Genomic DNA, 19,896 nt, shown 5'->3' on the forward strand with positions numbered 1-19,896 from the left:
GCTGGGTTTGGTTGTCTGACTGACTGGTTTCCCTACTCAGGCTACAGTGTCGAAGGCACCAAATGCCAACCACTGTTCCACCAAGGAACCTGGTACCACTTGTCCCAATTCACAGCATTAAATAAGGGAAACTAAAGGGAAAAGATCTAGGACAAGGACAAGTAAATGTAAAAAATGCAACCTGAAAGAAATAGAATAGGTGTGAAATAAGTTACTGTACAAACATGGCTGCATGCTTCTCACCAGTTAACATGCAACTGACGTGCAAATTTACTGTAGGCTAAAAGAGCCTAAAGAGCCTAAAAGAGCCTTTGGCTGTTATCCAAAAATACTAACTAATGATTTTTAAATAAAAACTGTTGTGTAACTTGTGGATATTTTATATGAGTGTAGAAATAAGAAAACAATTGATGCTATTTAATTAAAAGCATACATTCTATACACAACGTAAAGACAGGTCTATTGGATATTGTGTATATCATTGAATGCATGCCGCTGTTTGCGAAGGCAGTAGAAATTTAACATTATGGAAATTAGAACAACTTCTACAAATTCTTGTATGAAACTTAAAGAAAAAAATAAGAAGACGACTCAAGAGGCCAACAGTTTTGGTCATGCTGTTTTTCTACAGGGTTTTCTACAGCATTTCATTTCTTTTCTCCCACTCAAGGTCTTTCTGATCTTTCAGTTACAGTGGCAAAGGGTTAAAGGTTGTATGAAATAAGGCACGTACTCATTTCCTCTGAAATTCTTTCTTTGTTAATTCCTACTTTGATGTCTTGCATTGTTTTCCCCTTTCCTTTAATACTTTCGCACTGAACTGAACTGAACTGTTCCAGCTGTGGCCTCTTTGGGAATTAAAAAAAACAAAAAAAACAACCAGGGTTATATTTAGTACAAAGACACACTTTGTGTGATATTGCTTAAATATTCCATAGAATTAGACACATTATCTTGAGTGTGAGGAGTACCTCAGGAATAAGCATAATATTTACACGTTAACCTGTGGCTTAGAGGTTATAACTAGTTTGCACCACCAGGGTCCAGGTTCGATTCCCAGTTCTGTGTGCATGGAGTTTGCATGTTCTCTCCGTGCTTGGTGTGTTTCCTCTGGGTACTCAGGTTTCCTCCCACAGTCCAAAGGCATGCAGATTAGGCTAATTGGTGTTCCCAAATTGCCCATAGTGTGTGAATGTGTGTGTGAATGTTGACCAGAGGTCCTACCATCCCATCGTAAAATGGGAATAAATACAGTGGTAATCACTACTAGTTGGACTACAGAGAATTCTAGATGGAGGGATGGATGGTGAACAATGATGGATAACAAACATCTTAATTTTCAGCAAGAAAAATGTAAAACAATAATAACAAACATGTACTGTATTTGTTGCTGCATACTGTATACAGTAGTACCAGTCAAAGGTTTGGACACAAGTTTGGATTTATTTTACATTCTGGAACAATGTTGGTAAAAAAAAAAAAAAAATGAAATAACACATATGGCGTAAGTATGTAGCAACAACAACAATGACAAAAACAGTTAGTTGTAACTTTAAGACATAAATCTCAGCTGTTCTGGAACAGTTCTTGCAAGAACAGTATTGTCGAGTGCATTTGCAAAACCCATCAAGCTCAATGATGAAACTCACTCTCATGAAGGATCATCCCAGACAAGTAAGACCAAAACTTACCTCTGCTGCACAGGAGAAGTTCATTTAAGAGTTACCAGTCTCAAAAATAGCCAATTAAAAGCATCACAGATTAATTATGAATATATAATCATAAACCCATTATAAAGGCATTCCAGAGCATAAAGAGCAGCCACATCTCAATATCAACTGTTTAATGGAGTTTGAGGATCTTGGATGCCTTTTTTTTCTTTTTTTTACATTGTTAGACAATGTCATTATCAGGAAATACCATAGGAATTAGAAGGTGTGTCTAAACTTTTGACTGGTAGTGCATGCAATTGTATTTTAAAAAGTAAAATCAGAACTTTATTAGGTATTACAGGACCTTATCAGAGCATTGCATGCCTTTTTGTGCTTGTAGAGGATGAGGCAGGTTTTACTAGCACAATACAAAGTCTGATCAGCAGCTCTTTGCAGGAAAAATAACTGACCGTATTCATGCCTGGAATAAAACTCTCAGAGGTAAGGCTTTAGTTTCTAATAATTCTATTGGTCATTAATCAGTGTATGCTCAGAAAGTAATATATTTTCCTACTAGTGAGCAAGTTTGTGTTTTATAAATGACAGATTATTGTCTCATTTTTCACTCAGGGTATTTCAGGGTATATCATAAGTTTCTAAAGAACATCTGGTACTAAAGACTCTAAGGTAAGACAGCTAAATTAGACAGTGGTTTGGATGATAAAAAATGAATCATGAATTTATATGTACATTCTTGCTTCTTCTAGATAAGGTTAAGCTCAGTTTGACCCTAATAACTCAAAAACATGTACTGTATTTGATGTAAAAATGGGCCTGATACTGTATATTAATTACAGTTAGTAATACAAATCTTCTTGACCCCAGAAAATATTTATTTTATTGTGTAAAAGGCTGCGTAGCAATAGACTTTTAGGGTGCCCATGCTGATCTGTGTCTACCATCAAATGCACCTACAATGGGCATGGGTGTGTGTGCATCTCTTGCCTGGGGAGAAGATGGCATCAGGGTACTCTAAGAGTTCAAGGTGTTGGATCAGCCTTCAAATTCTCCAGATCTCGAGTGGAATGTCCAAGAGACATAAGAAACACATTACAACCTTCAAAAAGCAATTATGTTGTCTTTTGGGAGAATGACCTACAACGGTCTTCTGCTGGCCTAGTTCATAAAAAAAGAGTGATAGCAGTAATTAATTATATTATTATAATAAAATTATATACTTAATTGTACATTGTCATATGTGTAAATAACATACAATGTATAGTTGATATAGGTTTATTATGTAGGGCCTTCTTGAGTAGCTTATGTTCTTCCACCCTGATTCCACTAGATGCCAGTAGCATATTACACTGCAAGACAAACCCTACATACTATGCATGCATCTCCCTTCAGATTTTTGGCTGGGTGTTGAGGGGCGCAGCACAGGTTATGTTCATACTGTAAACATACCTCAGTGAACTTATCCTCCAAAAAAATGTTGGTGTATTGTTTGCTACAACCTTGGCCCTTATTATAAAACAAAATAAATATTTCCAGACTTCTAAACATATAAATTGTAAGTTGCGTATTCTTTGGTTATGTGATTTCAGTTTACATTTTCCTAAGACGAGCAATCACAGCAGGCCTGTTTGGATACAATGGAATCCTGGTTAGTCTTCCCCAATGAGGGCGATTGGTACTCGTAGCTTCTGCTTCCCAACATCTCTATGTCAATAGCATGGTGAGTTTCAGGCACTTATGTTTCTGTTTATTCTTGTCAGTATGTAAATTTAATACAGTGCCATGAAAAAGTATTCGCCACCTGCCGGATTTATTAATTTATTTTTGCATATACATCACACTTGATTGAGATCAAACAAACATAACCTGCGTAAATACAAAACGCAGTTTTTAAACGATCAATTAATTTATTAAGGGGAAAAAAGCAGTAGAAACATTTCACTACTCATCTAAGTAGCTTAAAGGTAAGATCTTGAACCTCCCAGTAGACACAAGGAAGCAGTCCCCCTCAGACTAATAGTCAGCAATATTAACTTCATAACCTACCACATTGCTAAATATGTGGAAAAGATTCTGGCTCCACTAGTGGGACACACTGACCACTATATTCAGAACAATTTGTTTCCAAGATCAGGGGCCTAAAACTGGATGCTGAGAAAACTATGGTTTACTTTGATGTTACATCGGTCTTTACCAGCATCCCTACCACTGATGTAACAGCCGTTAGAAAGAGACAGAAGACAGCGCCTACCAAAATAGCTTCCAGATCCAAAAGAGGGATGACAAAAAGAGCTGACACCCGGACACAACGAAAAAATCTCATATGGCTGAAGTGTCAGAAAAACTTAAAAGATTTTTGGGAATCACAATATACTGGATTACTTCAAATCAACCATCACACTAAGAGAGAGACTTGTCTACCTTAAAGAACCCACACCAAAACATTTAATATATGCGATTCAATGCAGTGGATAGTGTTCAGAGCTCTACAAAAACAACCTTTTCATAAAAGGATGTATTAAAACAGAAGGACTAAAATCTCATGGCCGGAATTAGCGGTATACCTTCACATGAAGGACAAAAAACACATTACAGGATAAAAATGTACGAAGTTTGGACAGAGAGGATAGATGGTTCAAGAGATCGGTGAAAGGAAGCCATACTGTATGTCTGCCGGTGGAAAATCCTTTTCTCAACAGAGGTGGAGGTCTTAGACACAACTGGTCTTCTATTTTTCATGTTGCCTTTTCATCTATCCCAAGGAAGACCAAGACCTCTTCACACGTCCACCAAGAAAGCCACACTTACTGTAAGGACTCCCCTTCTGGTCATCACACCTTAACGACTGAGGGGAGGATCCTTTGACTTCAGAGGACTTTAATATGAGGATCTTTCCAAATTGCCTAAGACTGAAGAAGCTACTTGGATGAGTACTACTTATGGCGCTTTTCCACTGCATAGTACGGCACAGCACGGTTCAGTTCAGCTCCGTGCTTAGGAAGAATCTTAGGAAGAATCCTACTTCCTAAGATTCTACTGTACTAAGATAAGTCCAGTTGACATGACTCAACTCCCAGCTGCTCAAACTATGTAAAAAGGTACTTACAAATCCATTCACAAAAATGCTTGGCTAAATAAATAGGTTTTTAGCCTAGACTTAAACACTAAGACTGTGTCTGAGACCTGGACATTCACTAGAGAACTATTCCATAACTTTGGGGCCTTGTTAGAAAAATCTCTGCCCCTGCTGTAGTTTTCATAATAACTGACTGACAAGCAGCCTGCAGCCATTCACTCAGGTACTGCGGCGCGAGACCATTTAAAGCTTTATAGATCAATAGTAGTATTTTAAAATCAATGCGAAATTTCACTGGGAGCCAATGCACTGGTGGTAAGATAGGGTTGATGTGTTAGTATCTTCAGGTTCTAGTGAGGACTCTCGCTGCTGCATTCTGGACTACCTGGAGCTTATTTATGCACCTAGCTGAACATCCAGACAGTAGGGCATTACAATAGTCCAACCTAAAGGTGATAAAAGCATGGATTAATTTTTCTGCATTGTTTAGTGACAATATATTTCTTATCTTGGCAATATTTCTGAGATAAAAAAAGCTATCCTGGTAATAATATCTATAATCAAACCAAGTTTTTTTTTTAACTTGATTAAAAAGCTTACTTTTAGCTGCATGTGGTCCTAATACCAGTACTTCTGTCTTGTGTGGGGTACACAGAAGGTGGTTAATGAATATTGAGTCTCTTATGTGCTTCTCACTTTGCTCAACTTTATTAAGCTGGCTATTCTCATATGGCTTTGCTATAAGACATAGAATTATGTATCATCAAAAACATCTCAATTATCCCCAAGACTTCGGGCCAAATATTCTGTGGTTTGATGAGACAAAAGTGTAACTTTTTAGAAGATGTGCACCCCATTGCACCTAAAAACTAACACTGTGTTTCATACCAACAGTCAAACATGGTGATGATAGTGTGATGGTCTGAGACTGCTTTGCAGCTTCAGGACCTGGGCGAACTGTCATACAGTAATTGGTGGAAAAATTAATCCTACGCTCCTCCAGAAAATACTGATGGAGAATGTCTGGCCATCAGTGCTCATGCTCATTCGGGTTATGCAGCAAACATTGACCCAAGATACACTAGGAAGTCCACCTCTAAATGACTCAACACAAACTAAAAAAGGTTTTGAAGTGGCCTAGTCAAAGTCTGGATTTAAATTGAGATGCTTAATCAGGCCGTTTATGCTAGAAAGCCCTCCAGTGTGGCGTAATTAAAATAATTCTGCATAGAAGAATGGGCCAAAATTGTTTCTCACAGCAATGTAAAAGACTTATTGCCAGTTATTGTACAGTAATTGCTGAACTGCAGTTATTGCCGCCAAGCGTGGCACAACCAAATATTAGGTTTAGGGGCAATTATTTTTCATATAGGGCCAAGCAGGTGTGAATAACTTTTCTTCTTTAAAAAAAATCATCATTTAAAAACTGCGTTGTGTACTTTTTCTTTGTGTAATATTTAAACTTGTTTGATGATCTGAATCATTTAAGTGTGACATATATGCAAAAAAAATAAAAATTTTATGTCACTGTAAATGATGTTTAGCATGCATGTCCGATTTTCTAAAAGGCAAACAGTCCAAACTCATGTCTCTCTTGTCATGGTTAATTTAAACTATGAGCATTTAACCATTAAAACCCTGACAGGTCTGTCATTTAAGTATGAATACGTTAGAAGGCATTCAAATTAATTCACGGTAACATTCTGCCACAAGACAAAAATTAAGAGAAAACAGATAACATCAAGCAGATCTTGTCAGTGGTAAAATCAGTGGTTGCATGTGATCTGATGACGTTAATATAGACTGCGGTAAGATTGAGGTGCATGTGATTGAGCGATACAGTGCAAGAATTTTAATAAATGCCAAGGTTACCTCTTTGTCATGAGAAAACCATGGTGTCTTTATCTATTGTGGAACCATATAGCTGATTAAGGGAAACAGATTATTCTTAGGGCATGAGGCTTCAAGACCTTTCGTGCAAGCTCTTTCAATCTGACTTTAATTATTATATACAGCACTTAATGTAATGCAGTCTAAATAAAGTGCCCTTGACATAAACTCCATTTACACAGCTCTTGCGCGCCACTGTTTATGGATGTACAATTCTTGGACTGGTGGCATGTTCATTGTGGCCCTCTTTATTACTTTACCAATAACTTGCTTACATGCTTTTATTGGTTTGGCTGTTGGGATGATATCTGGTAAGATCCTGTTTCAGTCTCTTGATGGATTGCCTTGTCTAATATGCTATAAGTGATCTGGGAAGTAAATAATCCAGGATGACTATGTCATTTATTTTTCAAAACAGCTAAATTTCTGATCGTTAATTTGTTAGCTTAGGTCTCGCACATTTGTGCCTTGGCATGCACTGCTACTGCTGGAATGTTCTACACCCTCCCCTACCTCCCGCTTGTCTGTGGTGTGACACCTTATCACAAACATTTTATCTGTCTAAACGCTAATTGATTTTAGTTATGTAAGATCCATTGCCATTCTTATCTACCAGCAATGACATCAATTTCCTTGCTCATTTCCTTTTCAGCATTTTCTGATCATCTTAGCATTTGGTGATTTAATGGCTACTTAAGTATTCTGTCACAAATTTCTCATTTGTAATCAGTTTTAAATGTTTTTTTGCCCAGTATGCACTTAACTAACAGCCTGCACATTCCTGATCACCAAAAAGACATACTACAAGCAGCAGTTCTGCAGTAAAAGGCTGGCTTGCACCTCCTGGGTTCAGGTTCGATTCACGCCTCGGGTCTGTGTGCATGGAATTTCAAAGACATACAGCTGGCGTTCCCAATTTACAGGTAAATGTGTGTGTTTGTGTGCCTTGCAATGGATTGGCATCATATCCATGGTGTAACTTACCTCTTGCCCTTAGTATCCTGAGATAAACAATAAATGAGTGAGCTCTAGAGCAAATTCAGCTGCAGGAGGATTAAAATGAGAATGTCTGGATGCAGCTAACTAAGTGACAGCTTGTATGAAACCTGTCCATTCCTAGAAACCCAGAGACAAAATGCTAGAATTACTTAAAGCTTAAATACTCCATGAATCAGTAAATTCAAAAGCAACTTTCAGTCATAGTTAGGACACCTGCACCTCTTTACCCACAGGTGCCGCTCAACCTTGATAATGTTTTTAGATAGTTCTTAAAACATCTTCAGATGCACCTGAACACATCATCAGTTATGTAACCAGGGGTTCTTGGGCGTTTCGGGTCTTTCAACATCAGACACCCTCGCCCAGGCGACCCAGCCACGGCTAATCAGACCGCGACTTGTGTTCTGTTAGCACTCACTTGCCCCATGGTGCTCCTCTACGGATCCAGTGCCTTCTCAAGGCTTTCTCGGCTGCATCGGTGGTGTTCTTGATAGCCCTGCTCCTTGTTATTCCTGCAATGCCCAACGCAGTAAAGGCTTTGTGGAGGGAACGCCCCACAAAACCTCTGCAGCCAACCTCAATAGGCATGCATCTTGCCTTCCAGCCCTGTGCTCGGCAGTCTGTGACCAACTGTTCATATTTGTCCATCTTTCTTTCGTGGGCTTCTCCCAAGCGGTCCTGCCATGGCACGGTCAGATCCATGATGATTATATTCTTGGTACTCTCTGAGACTAGAGTAATATCTGGCCTCATAGTTGTTCTGACGATGTGCTGGGGGAATTTTAGCTGCTTCTCCAAATCCACAGCAAGTTTCCAGTTCTTAGCCGATGCCAGGATCCCTGCTGGTGCCTTCCTGCCTGCTTGTGGCTGTTCTCCTGCCCTAACAAATACAATTGAGCGAGTGGTATTTCTCCCTCGGCCGCCTTTACTACAGTAATCTCTTTGCTGATGGTGTCTGCAATAGCTTTCAGCACCTGATTGTGACGCCAAGTGTAACGACCCTGGCCGAGCACTGTTGGGTAGGGCTCAGAATGTGCTCTAACGTTCCACAAACTGGGCACAAGTGGCAAGTTGGTATGTCTGCTTTTCCCCACATGCAGAGGTTTGCTGGACTAGGCAGGATGTCATACACTGCCCGAATCAGGAATGCTATACGGTGCGGCTCACTTTGCCAGAGCTCCGTCCAGGTGACCTTGCGGTCCATGGCACGCTCCCACCTGGTCCAGGCCCCATGCTGCCCCATTCCAGCTGCTCTGCTAGTCCTTCCTTCCTCCACAGCAGCTCTTACCTCTTCATATATACGGCTGCGCTCCTCCTTCCCCTTCCACTCTCTATGCCGAGGAGGTGCTGGAAACATCCCCAAGCCTCCACTGCCTCGTGCCACCACTCGCACAAGCTCTTTGTGCCTCAAACAAGCCTGTGCATCCAGCACAGCGGCTTGAGCACTCCATTTCCTCCCTGTCCTCACCAACACTTCTGCCTGAGCCACCTTTGGGTCGTTGAAGTCACCTCACGTGCCCGATTCACTTTAAACTCCTTATCCAAGGATTTTCAGGGGCAACCGGAGCATTGTGGTGTTTCCATAGAGGGCGATGTTGCCGAGACTCCTAGGCAAACCTTAACTATCTCCTGAGACAACTGCTGACCTTTCTTTCCAAGGTCTCCACTGTAGAAATTGGAACCTCATACACAAGTAACGGCCAGAGTATTCTTGACAGTATACCATGTTGGTAAATCCACACTTTAAACTTGCCGGGGAGACCAGAACGGTCTGTTGCTTTTAACCAGCTATCCAACTCCTGGCAGGTTAACTGGACTGATGCGAAGTCTCTAAGGCTGCTGTTAAAAACCTTGCCCAGGCTTTTCACCGGCTGTTCTGACAATGATGGTATCTTTGTCCCTTCTATACTGAAATGGAACCTGTCCATAATTTACCTTAAACCTCGTGTAAACTCCATCCGAGCCCACCAAATGAGCTTTTCCAGCCCTGAGTATTCACCTGCCTCCTGGCACAGATTGTGTGGTGACTGTCTAATTGGCGGTTGTCGGACCCCTCCTCTACTTTTCTAATTATATTCATAGCCACTGCAAACAGGATCACAGAGATAATACAACCTGTGATTATTCCATACCTCCAGTTTGTGCCACTCTAATTTCACATCTCCTGCAGAGACTCGCATCCTGAATTGGTTGTAATAATCCAAGATCAGATCTTCAATGTGATGTGGCACATAGTGCTTGGTTATGGTGTTCTGGACCAGATTGTGGGGGATAGAACCATATGCATTGGCCAGATCTAACCACAGCACCGTGAGGTCTCCCATATATTCACGGGCTTCCTGAATGAGCTGAGTCACCACTCCCGTGTGTTCAAAACAACCTGGGACTCCAGCAATTCCTCCCTTTTGCACAGATGTATCTATGTAGTTGTTTATTAAGAGGAAGTTAGTTAGACGCCTTGCTACTATGCTGAAGAAGATCTTGCCTTTCACGATCAGCAAGGAGATTATTCTAAACTGATTGATCTTCTTGGAATCTTTCTCCTTAGGGATCCAGACTCCCTCAGCAAATCTCCACTGCTGTGCCACCTCCCCTTTTCTCCAAATGACTCTAATGATCTTTCAGAGTCACCTGAGCAGCAAGGGACAGTTCTTGTAGACCTTATATGGGATTCCACTTGGTCCAGGGGCAGAGCTAGATCGTGTTTTGCGCACAACCTCCTGGACTTCTTTCAACAGTGGCTCCCTGCTGTCAAACTCCTTGGAAACTCCCACAAGGATGTTACTCAGGCCCAACTCTTCCTCCCGAAGATGGTCACTGTAAGTGCTGTGCAGATGCTGGTCAATCTCTCTTTTGAACAGAGCAAATTTCCGTCACGCTTCTCTCCCAGAAGCTGTTTAGTGAAACCAAAGGGGTTGGCAATGAACAAAGCTCTCTTTCTGGATCTCTCCTTTCGACGCCTTCGGTGCCATTCAGCTCTGCGCAAGGTCATCAGCCTTTTCCTTAAGACAGCTTTCAACTCCTCCGGGGGTTTGGGGGGCATTGCTCCTCACTGGCCTCCTTGTACTGCTTCTTGAGTGACTTCAACTCCCGCCGAATTTGGCAGATCTTTGCTGCTCTATGGTTCATGAAGTAGGTGATTGGAGTTGATCGCTCCTCCTTAACACCAAACCTCTTCTGAGCTAGGCTAAAGATGATGGTCGTCATTGCCTACAGCCTTCGATCCACATCTCCCTTTTCTATTGCTTCAAGCACCTTGTCGACATTCTCGTCGAACTGCCTCTGAGCACTATGGGGTGCTTCCTGGTTCAGCTCCTCCTTCGTCTTATCAGATGTAACATCTGTGTGCTGTGACACATGTTCGTTCTCTAAACACTTTGTCCTGGCTTGATGGATCTTCAGGCCATGGCTGTTTTTGCAGGTTTTTCCACACCTGCATACTGTGGTCGTAATCATTTCTCCATTGCTTTTGGTTGGTAACCTTGGGTCTATCAAATAGGGGTTTTCATTCCCCCCCTGGCTCCCCTGGGGGTATACTTTCATGGGTCGATCTGTAGCTTTAAAAAGGGTTTCTCCTCTCAGAGAGTGGTTCAAGCTGCCAACCCTTCCCACCCCCAGTGCTGTTTTCCCAAGCTGCCAGCTGTCTCTCCAGTAGTCACCAGTTCCTTCTTGGTTGTCAACCAGACTGTTCCTGTGAGTCACTGGCCATGCCAGAACGAATAGTTCTTAAAACATCTTCAGATGCACCTGAACACATTATCAATGATGTAACCAGATGAAATTTTTTTTAAGATGTTAGGACTTCAGGGGAGAACCTGCAAACTCTATGCACACAGGTTCAGGAATGAAACCTGGCTGGGGAATTGAACCCAGACCCTGGAGGTGCAAGGTGACAGTGCTATTCACTAAGCCACTGTGTTGCAGACAGCAGAGTTATACATAAGTAAAGAGCAGACTGTAAAGCATTACAATAAGACAATTGTCCATGCACTTTTTATACTTAAATAAACAGAAAACAGCTATAACAAACGAAAAATTGTGAAAAAAAAAATTAAGAAAGGGCACCTTCTGGCTGTATGGCATAGAATTGTCTGGGCTAGATGTTAAAGGCCGTGACACGCCTCCCACAACATTTGTAAAAACACCCCCAGTGAAAAGGCCTCAGAATGTATAAACACAACAACACTCCACTTGTTGAATGCCATCATAGACCTATGGTTAACAGTTTGGGGATGATGACAGCGGGGGGATACGGTGTCTCAGTGGGTAGCACTGTTGCTTTGCACCTTCAGGATTGGGAGTTTTAAATATGGTGTGTGTGTCTGAAGTTTGGATGTTCTTTCTGTGCTTTGTGGGTTTCCTCAGGGTTCTTCGGTAACACTTTACTGTTCATAAACCTGTTGTATATAGCTGATTAGTGTTTCCAAGTTTCCCTTAGTGTACAGTATGACTGGGTGCAGGAGTGTGCTTTGGTGTGCCTGTGTCTTGTGGTGGGTTGGATCCCCCTTTTTATAGTAATAACTGATTTTACTGATGTTGTTTTTTTAACTAGAAAAAGTAAATCTGTAAAGGTCTGTGAACAATAATGGACAATAATCCCTCCTGAGATGTGTTCAAAACTGGTAACCAACTATAAGAAATGTTTTACTTCTGTGCTTGCCAGCAAGTGTTTCTCCACCAAGTACTAAGTCATATTTTGCTTGGGGTTCAACTAATTCTTTTCCTCATTAAAATGCAAACCAATTTTCAAAGGGATTAAATAAATATCTGTATCATGGAAAATTGATTTTCATCCAGTAATCATTTCAGGAAGAACTGTCTGAGAGTTACCATAATAATAAGTTTGCCCTTTGAACATGCATTACTTGTTCAGTGATGATGTAATAGGTATATATATGAACCATAGGTTCTTGCCTTAGGTAACAGCACCCACGTTCAAGCGTGAAACAACGTAACATTCCATACGGGCCAAAGAACAATCTGGAACAAGCAGAAACCATCTGCTCACCACTTATATTTATTCATCACTGCGCAAAGGTATTATGTGTTCATAATAGACTAGCCCACAGGGAGTAGATGTCATCACTGCGGTTTACAGGATGAGTGTTCAGTTTCTACTGTAACATGCCATTCTACCAGAAATGTCTCAGCCTCTTAGCAGCTACCGGGGCATCACCATTTAGGTTTTTAAGATTATATAATTTTTTGTCTTTCTTACATACATTCAAATTTTTGAAGACTCAAAGAACACACTTGTTTCAAGGAACCCCAATTTGGAGCTCTGCTTTTCTTTAAGTGCAGCTTTTGTCCCTTCACATACTCACATAATCCAGTACATACATTTGCACAGCAGAGACATATCAATATGCACTACTCCCAATAACAATAAAACAGTGCATCAATAGACCACACACATCATCTCTTCCACTGCAGCACAGATGTTAGTTAACACTATATACACATGTACCATTAGTACCCTTTGTTGATTGGTAAAGAGTTTGTAGAAATAGTTTTTATTATAAATTGTATTTTTTTTATCATCAGACAAATACAATGCTTGTTTAAAGAAGATTATTAAATTCAGCACATAACTGTTCATAACATTACTTTCACTCAACATTTTAATTTGAGCGCATACCACTTTCAGTTCGGGTATTTTACACACCCTTACCACAGACTGCTGTGAATATTTTTGCTAAAATGACCCGCGTTTTATCTAATAGTGGCGCCACAGGTTTGGAACAATTTGAAACAAACTGGCTTTAAACCTTTTGATAAATTTTTTGGGGGGGCAAAGCGTTGGTTTCTGTGTCTTCCGCATACTCTGTGTGTTTACGGTAAACTATCAGGTCTGTTGAGTGACGCATATAGCCACGCCCACTTTAAGGGCAAACGCTCTAGATTAGTCCAAATAAAGCGATGGCTGCTGTGATGTAATCTGGCATATAACTGATTATAGCCTCCCTTCTACTCAACCTTTTGATTTAATTTAAGGCACAGGTTGCAGGCAAATACCAAAGGACTGGGCAAAAACCTCTTGTATTTATACGGAATTAACAACTAGATGTCAGGAGGAAGCAGCTGGTAAAGGTGTTGGACTGCTGTTTGGAGGGTCACCAGCATGGAAGATCAGCAGTGCCCCCCACCCCTTAACTGCTCAGAAATATCCAGAGATCAAAGTTGGCAGTAAGAAAAAATGCCAGAGAAACAAGAGATATTCCCTCTTGATCGGGGAGTATTTGTTGCCTAATGTGCCTTCCCACATGGATTTAAAAATAATCACCAAACAGGAAACAATGGTTTCCTAACTCTATCTTGATAACATCACACAGACATTGTGGGCATGTTGCTGGCAAAACCCAATCTCTGAGCTGCTGTTATTTTTAGTTGGTGATGTTGGTGATTAAAGTATTTCAGCAATGATGTTCATGGCAGGTCCTAAATAACTCATTTTCAGCCAAGTCACAGACTGATTGGTGCATCTCAGAGATTACTGATCCCTTTGTGGTTATATCCAGAAGATGGCCTATACTGTATATGCCAAACCACATAATTTGCAATAATGTCTAAGAGGCCTGAAGCACTGAAGGTCTTCAAAAAGGCCTCAGATCCAAGAGGGTCTTAAAGTGGGGAGAGGTGCATTTTAATTTCTCTGAATGTATAAGTGAGAACAGCTGTTTCACACCTGGAAAACAACCCAGCATTTCTTAGAGTGTATTTTTTTTGTTATTCTATTATTCTATTCTGAAAGTCTATTATTCCAGTTATTTCTATATTTAAAGTTAAATGTCTTTATATGTAATATTTTTTAAAAATAATAACAATAAACAGATACAAACAGAGATAGGCTATATAACAGTTCATTCTTTGTACAAATAAAACTGTTAGCTAGTGAATTCTGGATCAGATTTTCATGTTTATTTTTTTTGGATACAATAAGCTTTGGCCAGTACCTTTTGTGTAACTAGAAAGTGCAAAGAGGCCTTACATGTTAATGAACATCATTCTTTTTCCCTGGTTTTAGCAAATCCAGCCATGACCTCAGTGAATGTCTTGGGCAAAGCATTGATATTGATAGTCTGAAGGCTAGAGCTATGCATGCATTTCTATAATTCAAATATAGTGTTGCAAAGCAGCTAAACAGAATCAAACAGAAAATTAATGAAATACAGTAAGTTTAAAATATGTGAGGAAATATGTATACATTGAAATTGAAAAAAATTTATTAAATAAAATAAAATTGGTCACAAAACAAAAACTGTATCTCAGAATGATCATAAAAGGAATAATGGATTATCCAGCAGCATGATGCTGTCAGTTCTGAAACCAGAATATCACCAGTTTCCAGAAAAACGCCCTGTTCATGCAGATGAGCATGACTGAATGTATTATAAAGATGTAGTAAAAAAAAACACTGATGCAAGGAAACTGTAGGTGTAACCATCTTAAAAATGCTCTGCAATCTGTTTGTGCTGATTAACTGCAATGTGTATGTGCAAATAAACAAAAGAAATGTGCTCTTTTCACCCCTTTGGTTTTAAATGTTTTCCTCTCTTTGTATGTTTTCAATTAGTAAGTTGTAAGTTAAGTAAGTCAAAGTTCAGGTGTCCATGATAACAAAAAATTCTTTTTTTATTGCAATATAAAACCATGGATAAGGGAGGGCAGGCATGGGTGGATTATGTAATGCTTTTGTTAAGATATTAGCCATTCACTCCAAATGTTGTTTTTATTATTATTATTATTATTATTATTGCTACTGCTGTTGCTGTTTTTATTATTGGAGCAATCAACCAATTAATCAATTTAGTGTTATACTGATGACTAAATGCCCATAACTAATAATTAGCTAACTTTTTTTTTTCTGGAAACAAATTGCGTGGTAATGTGGGCCATTTCTCCATCTGTTGCTTTTAATAATAATTGATCTTTTACAGTCAACTACCAAACTCTAAACAGTTCTAAAAAGTTGTGGGATCCAACCACTGAAAAATAACTGCAGGTAATACTTGGATCATGGATCATAAAACAGGTAACATAATCATGGTCAAAAACAGGCAGAGACAGGCAATTAGCAAACAGGATATCTAAGACAAAAACAGAATAACATAAAACTGGAAAGAAACCAGAATCACGAATACACAACAACAGCACGCTCTAAGTGCAAACTTTTTTTAAATATATAATTGGTTTGATTTTAATACCATTTGATCCTAAAGTTTAACAGGTGGAAATGCCCTTGGACCATCAAATGATTTCTGCACATTTTGAAGCATGGTCACACATACAGAGATAACCTTCAAAAGTGTGTTATCTTTACTGCAGTTCTATTTCAATATAGAACAATGGAGGGATCCTTGCTGGCACACAAGGTTTTATCTAACAGCATTTTACGATTAAATAAATTTAGTATGTATCCTTCCTTAAGCTTAGAGTCCCCTGTGATAGGCTCCAAGCCCCCATGACCCTGTACAGAATAAGCAGTATATAGACAGCGTAAGTAAAATACTGACGACAATCAGTAGAACATCGTTGTTTAGCATTTACATTAAATACATAATCAAAGTATGTATTTGTTATTATTTTGGCTTTATGATTTGTCATTTATGTATTTAGCTGTAAAATAAAGCAATGATTTTCATAAACACTTATAGAACCAGAGCATTCACCTGAGCAATAAGCAGTGAAATTATTTCTCTTCATGTTTGAGAATATTTAAAAGATGTATAAATAGTCTGTTTTGTACCAGCACACACAGAAAATGAAGTAGTCCAGCTGTTGATGAATCCATTGTGGCTAGTTCAGTAATACATCAATGTTAATGCTTTCAAATAAAAAAAAAAAACATTTAGTTTTGGAATTATGCCGCATGGAAATTTGTGCTGCCAGTATTTCTGACTCCAAGCACCAAGTGAAATAAATAAATTCCCTAAAACCTTTAAAGAACGTTTAAAAAAGTAGTTTTTAAGTAGATTGGAGTCGATTTTTAATGTAGAGTTTAAACCTGGCTTTAAAATAGAAAGTGCCACATCAATGGATGATGATGTGTATATTATTTAGGTGGCACTGTGACCTTGCACTTTCAGGTCAAGAGTTTGAGTCCAACTTTTGGGACTGTATATGTGAGGTTTGCATGTTCTCCTCATGCTTGGTGGGTTTCCTGCAGGTGCTCTGGTTTCCTATCACAGTTCAAAGACATGCAGAATATGAAAATAATTGCCAATTTCCAAATTGCTCATAGAGTGGAAGTTAGTGTGTACGTCCTTGTGCCCTAAAATAGACTGGCAAGCCGTCCAGGGTGTATTTTGGCTTGCGCAATAAGTCTTCTGGGATACGCTCCAGGCCTCCCTTGACCCTGTACAATGTCCTGCATGAAACAGAAAGAGCAACTTAAAAAAGTGTAAAAGGGGCCAAAAGTATTATTGTACAGGTTTCCATTTAGGTTACTTTTCCACTGTGGAATGAAACCGGAGAACCCAAAGGAAATCTACCAAGCCCGCAGAGAACATGCAAACTCCATGCACACAGACCCGACGCAGGAATTGAGGCCAGGACCTGGATGGTGCAAGGCGACAGTTTGTGTGCTTCTGGTCATTGTCCTGTTGGAAGCCCCAGCCACGACCCATCTTTAATGCTCTGACTGAGGGAAGGAGGTTTTTCCCAATATGTCACAATACATGGCCTCGTTCATCCTCTTCTTAATGCAGTGCACTCGTCCTGTCCCCTGTGCAGAAAAACTCCCCCAGAGCATGATGCTTCCAGCCCCATGCTTCACTGTAGGTATGGTATTATTGGGAGGATACTCATCTTTCTTCTTCCTCCAAACATGACGAATCGAGTTAAGACGAAAAAGTTCTACTTCGGTCTCATCTGACCACAGGACTTTCTCCCATGACTTCTTTGGATCATCCAGATGGTCCCTGGCAAACTTCAGACGGGCCTGGACATGGGATAGCTTAAGCAGGGGAACCTTCTGCGCGATGCAAGATTTTAAACCATGATGTCTTGTCGTGTATTACTGATAGTAGGCTTGGAAACGATGGTCCCAGCTCTCTTAACGTCATTGGCCAGCTCCTTCCGTGTAGTTCTGGGCTGATTCTTTACCATTCTTAGCATCATTAATACCCCACGAGGAGAAAGCTTCCGTTGGGCCCCAGTCCGAGGGACATTGACAGTCATCATTAGCCTCTTCCATTTTCTGACAATTGCTCTAACAGTTGTTCTTTTTTCACCAAGCTGCTTGGCAATTGCCCCGTGGCACTTTCCAGCTTTGTGAAGGTCGACAATTTTGTCTCTTGTGTCTTTTGACAGCTCTTTGGTTTTGCCCATGTTGCTACTTAGACTTTGGCTGATTGTAGGGTGCACAGGTGTTTTTATGACAACTAACAACCTCGAACAGGTGCTACTAATTTAGAATCATGAGCAGAGTGTAGCTGGACTATGTAAAAGCAAAATAACAGGTCTTTGAGGGTCAGAAATCTAACTGATAAGCAAGTGATCAAATACTTGGACACAGTAATTTACAAATAAATTGTAAAAAAAAATCATACAATGTGATTTCGGGAATTTTTTTTTTAGATTCTGTCTCTCACAGTGAACATGCACTGAAAATTGTAGACCCCTCCATGATTTCTAACTAAGAGTACTTGCAAAATCACAGGGTGATCAAATACTTATTGACCTCACTGTGTATTAATGGCAATATTTATATTGAGAAAAGTGGTTATACAACAACGGATTAATTTCTCAAATTTTTCTCCTACTCACAGTCATCCAGTTTTAGTCTTCACATTTGTTGAATAGCCAAACATTTAAAAATAATTCACCTGAGCATTTCCACTGTAATCCTTTGTTTGGTAATTCCTTTGTTATAGACTCACAATGTCCTATTTTCCTAATTTCTCTTCAGAGCATGAAAAATACAGAAGAATATTCATTATCTTATAAATGAGATGAAGGATTCACAATAAACCCTCACCTTTCTTGTTTTCTAATTTGCATTTGCTCTTGCAGAGGAGGACGCTTTATATGGTTTAAAGGAGGAGTCTAGCGCAGTATAAAGTCTGGTTCTCTTACGGATACTGTGATTTTTGCAGAAAACAAACAAACAAAAAAAACTGGCCTTATTTATGCCTGGAATACAACTCCCGGAAGTAAGGCTCTGTTTGGTTAATTAAATATTTTCACATTTTTTTTTTAATTACTATTTAATAATAAATACATGCATCATTTTTGCTGCAGGGTATTTCAGGGAATATCCACAGAACCATTACCGAACACTCCAAGGTAAGAAAATTATATATATTTATTTATTTGTTTTTACATTACTGTACAAATTTAAATAATCTACTTAATATTTACATGTATTTAGTGTGCTAACAAAATGAATGCATATTGAAGTTAAGGTTTAATGTCTTTTTTCCTTTTTATATTTAATTGTCATTCTGTTATATGAGTAAAAAAGGATTGCAAAACAGCAATTACAATTTGCGTTATGCCTCTTAAGCCTAGGCTATTTCAATGACTGCATGTTATTTACTCTGGCATCTTAAACATCTTAGACATCTTGAGTGTTGCTGCAAAAACATGATGGGGAACTGTGTATATGAATATTGCTGCCCAATCCACAATGTGCCACAATCTTACCACTCTTACAGATTGTGGGCCCACTGGAGGAAAGTCTCGTATTGCTCATTTGGACTGTGCGTGACTGTCCCCCTTGGATAAGGTCCTGACAATCCAGGTGCTCCCTGACGCACCTCCTGCCAAGATCTCGGCCCCAGTTTTTTTATTCTAGCCAAAGTATATTGGTTCTTGGTTTCTTTTTTCATAAGGCTCTATAAATCGCTCTTCATCTCACACTGAAAACATTGCTCTTCAGTGGGGCACATAAACTTCTCCACCACGATAAGGTGCCATTCCATGGAAGGTCCAGGATGCCCCCTTAATGCCTCTCTGGAGAGTTGTTTTGGGCATGTCCAATGGGAAGAAGAGTCTGATTCAGACTAAGGGCTAAATGAAGACATTACTTATCCAGTCAGGGGGTTCCTGGGTATTCCCTTGGAGGAGCTGGATGGGGTGACTATAAAGAGGAAGATCTGTTTGTCTGTGCTTCTGTGTGAATCTGTTTCCTCATTCTCAAAGCAAGCACTGTCATAGAACGTAATGGTTCTGTTTTACAGTCTACTGCTCATAGTACAAAGTGCATTCATAGACCATTTACCTACCATAAATACTGTAGCTTTAAAGGTACACTAAATT

General features: G+C 39.7%; 1 protein-coding gene across 2 annotated transcripts in view; it reads left to right on the forward strand.

Moving 5' to 3' along the window:
- The window catches only part of slc14a2 (solute carrier family 14 member 2), a 40,218-nt gene that overhangs the window by 14,030 nt on the left and 6,292 nt on the right, over positions 1-19,896 (forward strand). Inside the window, exons 1-2 of one of the 2 annotated variants that reach the window (XM_053481524.1) lie at positions 18,719-18,788; positions 18,877-18,921. The exons of the other annotated variant lie outside the window; for it this stretch is intronic. Of the exons in view, the coding sequence (XP_053337499.1) occupies positions 18,765-18,788; positions 18,877-18,921 (69 nt within the window). The 5' untranslated portion in view covers positions 18,719-18,764. Of the gene's footprint in view, positions 1-18,718; positions 18,789-18,876; positions 18,922-19,896 lie in introns of those variants that run through there. 2 annotated transcript variants of the gene reach the window in all.

The sequence above is a fragment of the Clarias gariepinus genome, chromosome 21 (genome assembly GCF_024256425.1).
Source record: "Clarias gariepinus isolate MV-2021 ecotype Netherlands chromosome 21, CGAR_prim_01v2, whole genome shotgun sequence".
Taxonomy (NCBI): Eukaryota; Metazoa; Chordata; class Actinopteri; order Siluriformes; family Clariidae; genus Clarias; species Clarias gariepinus.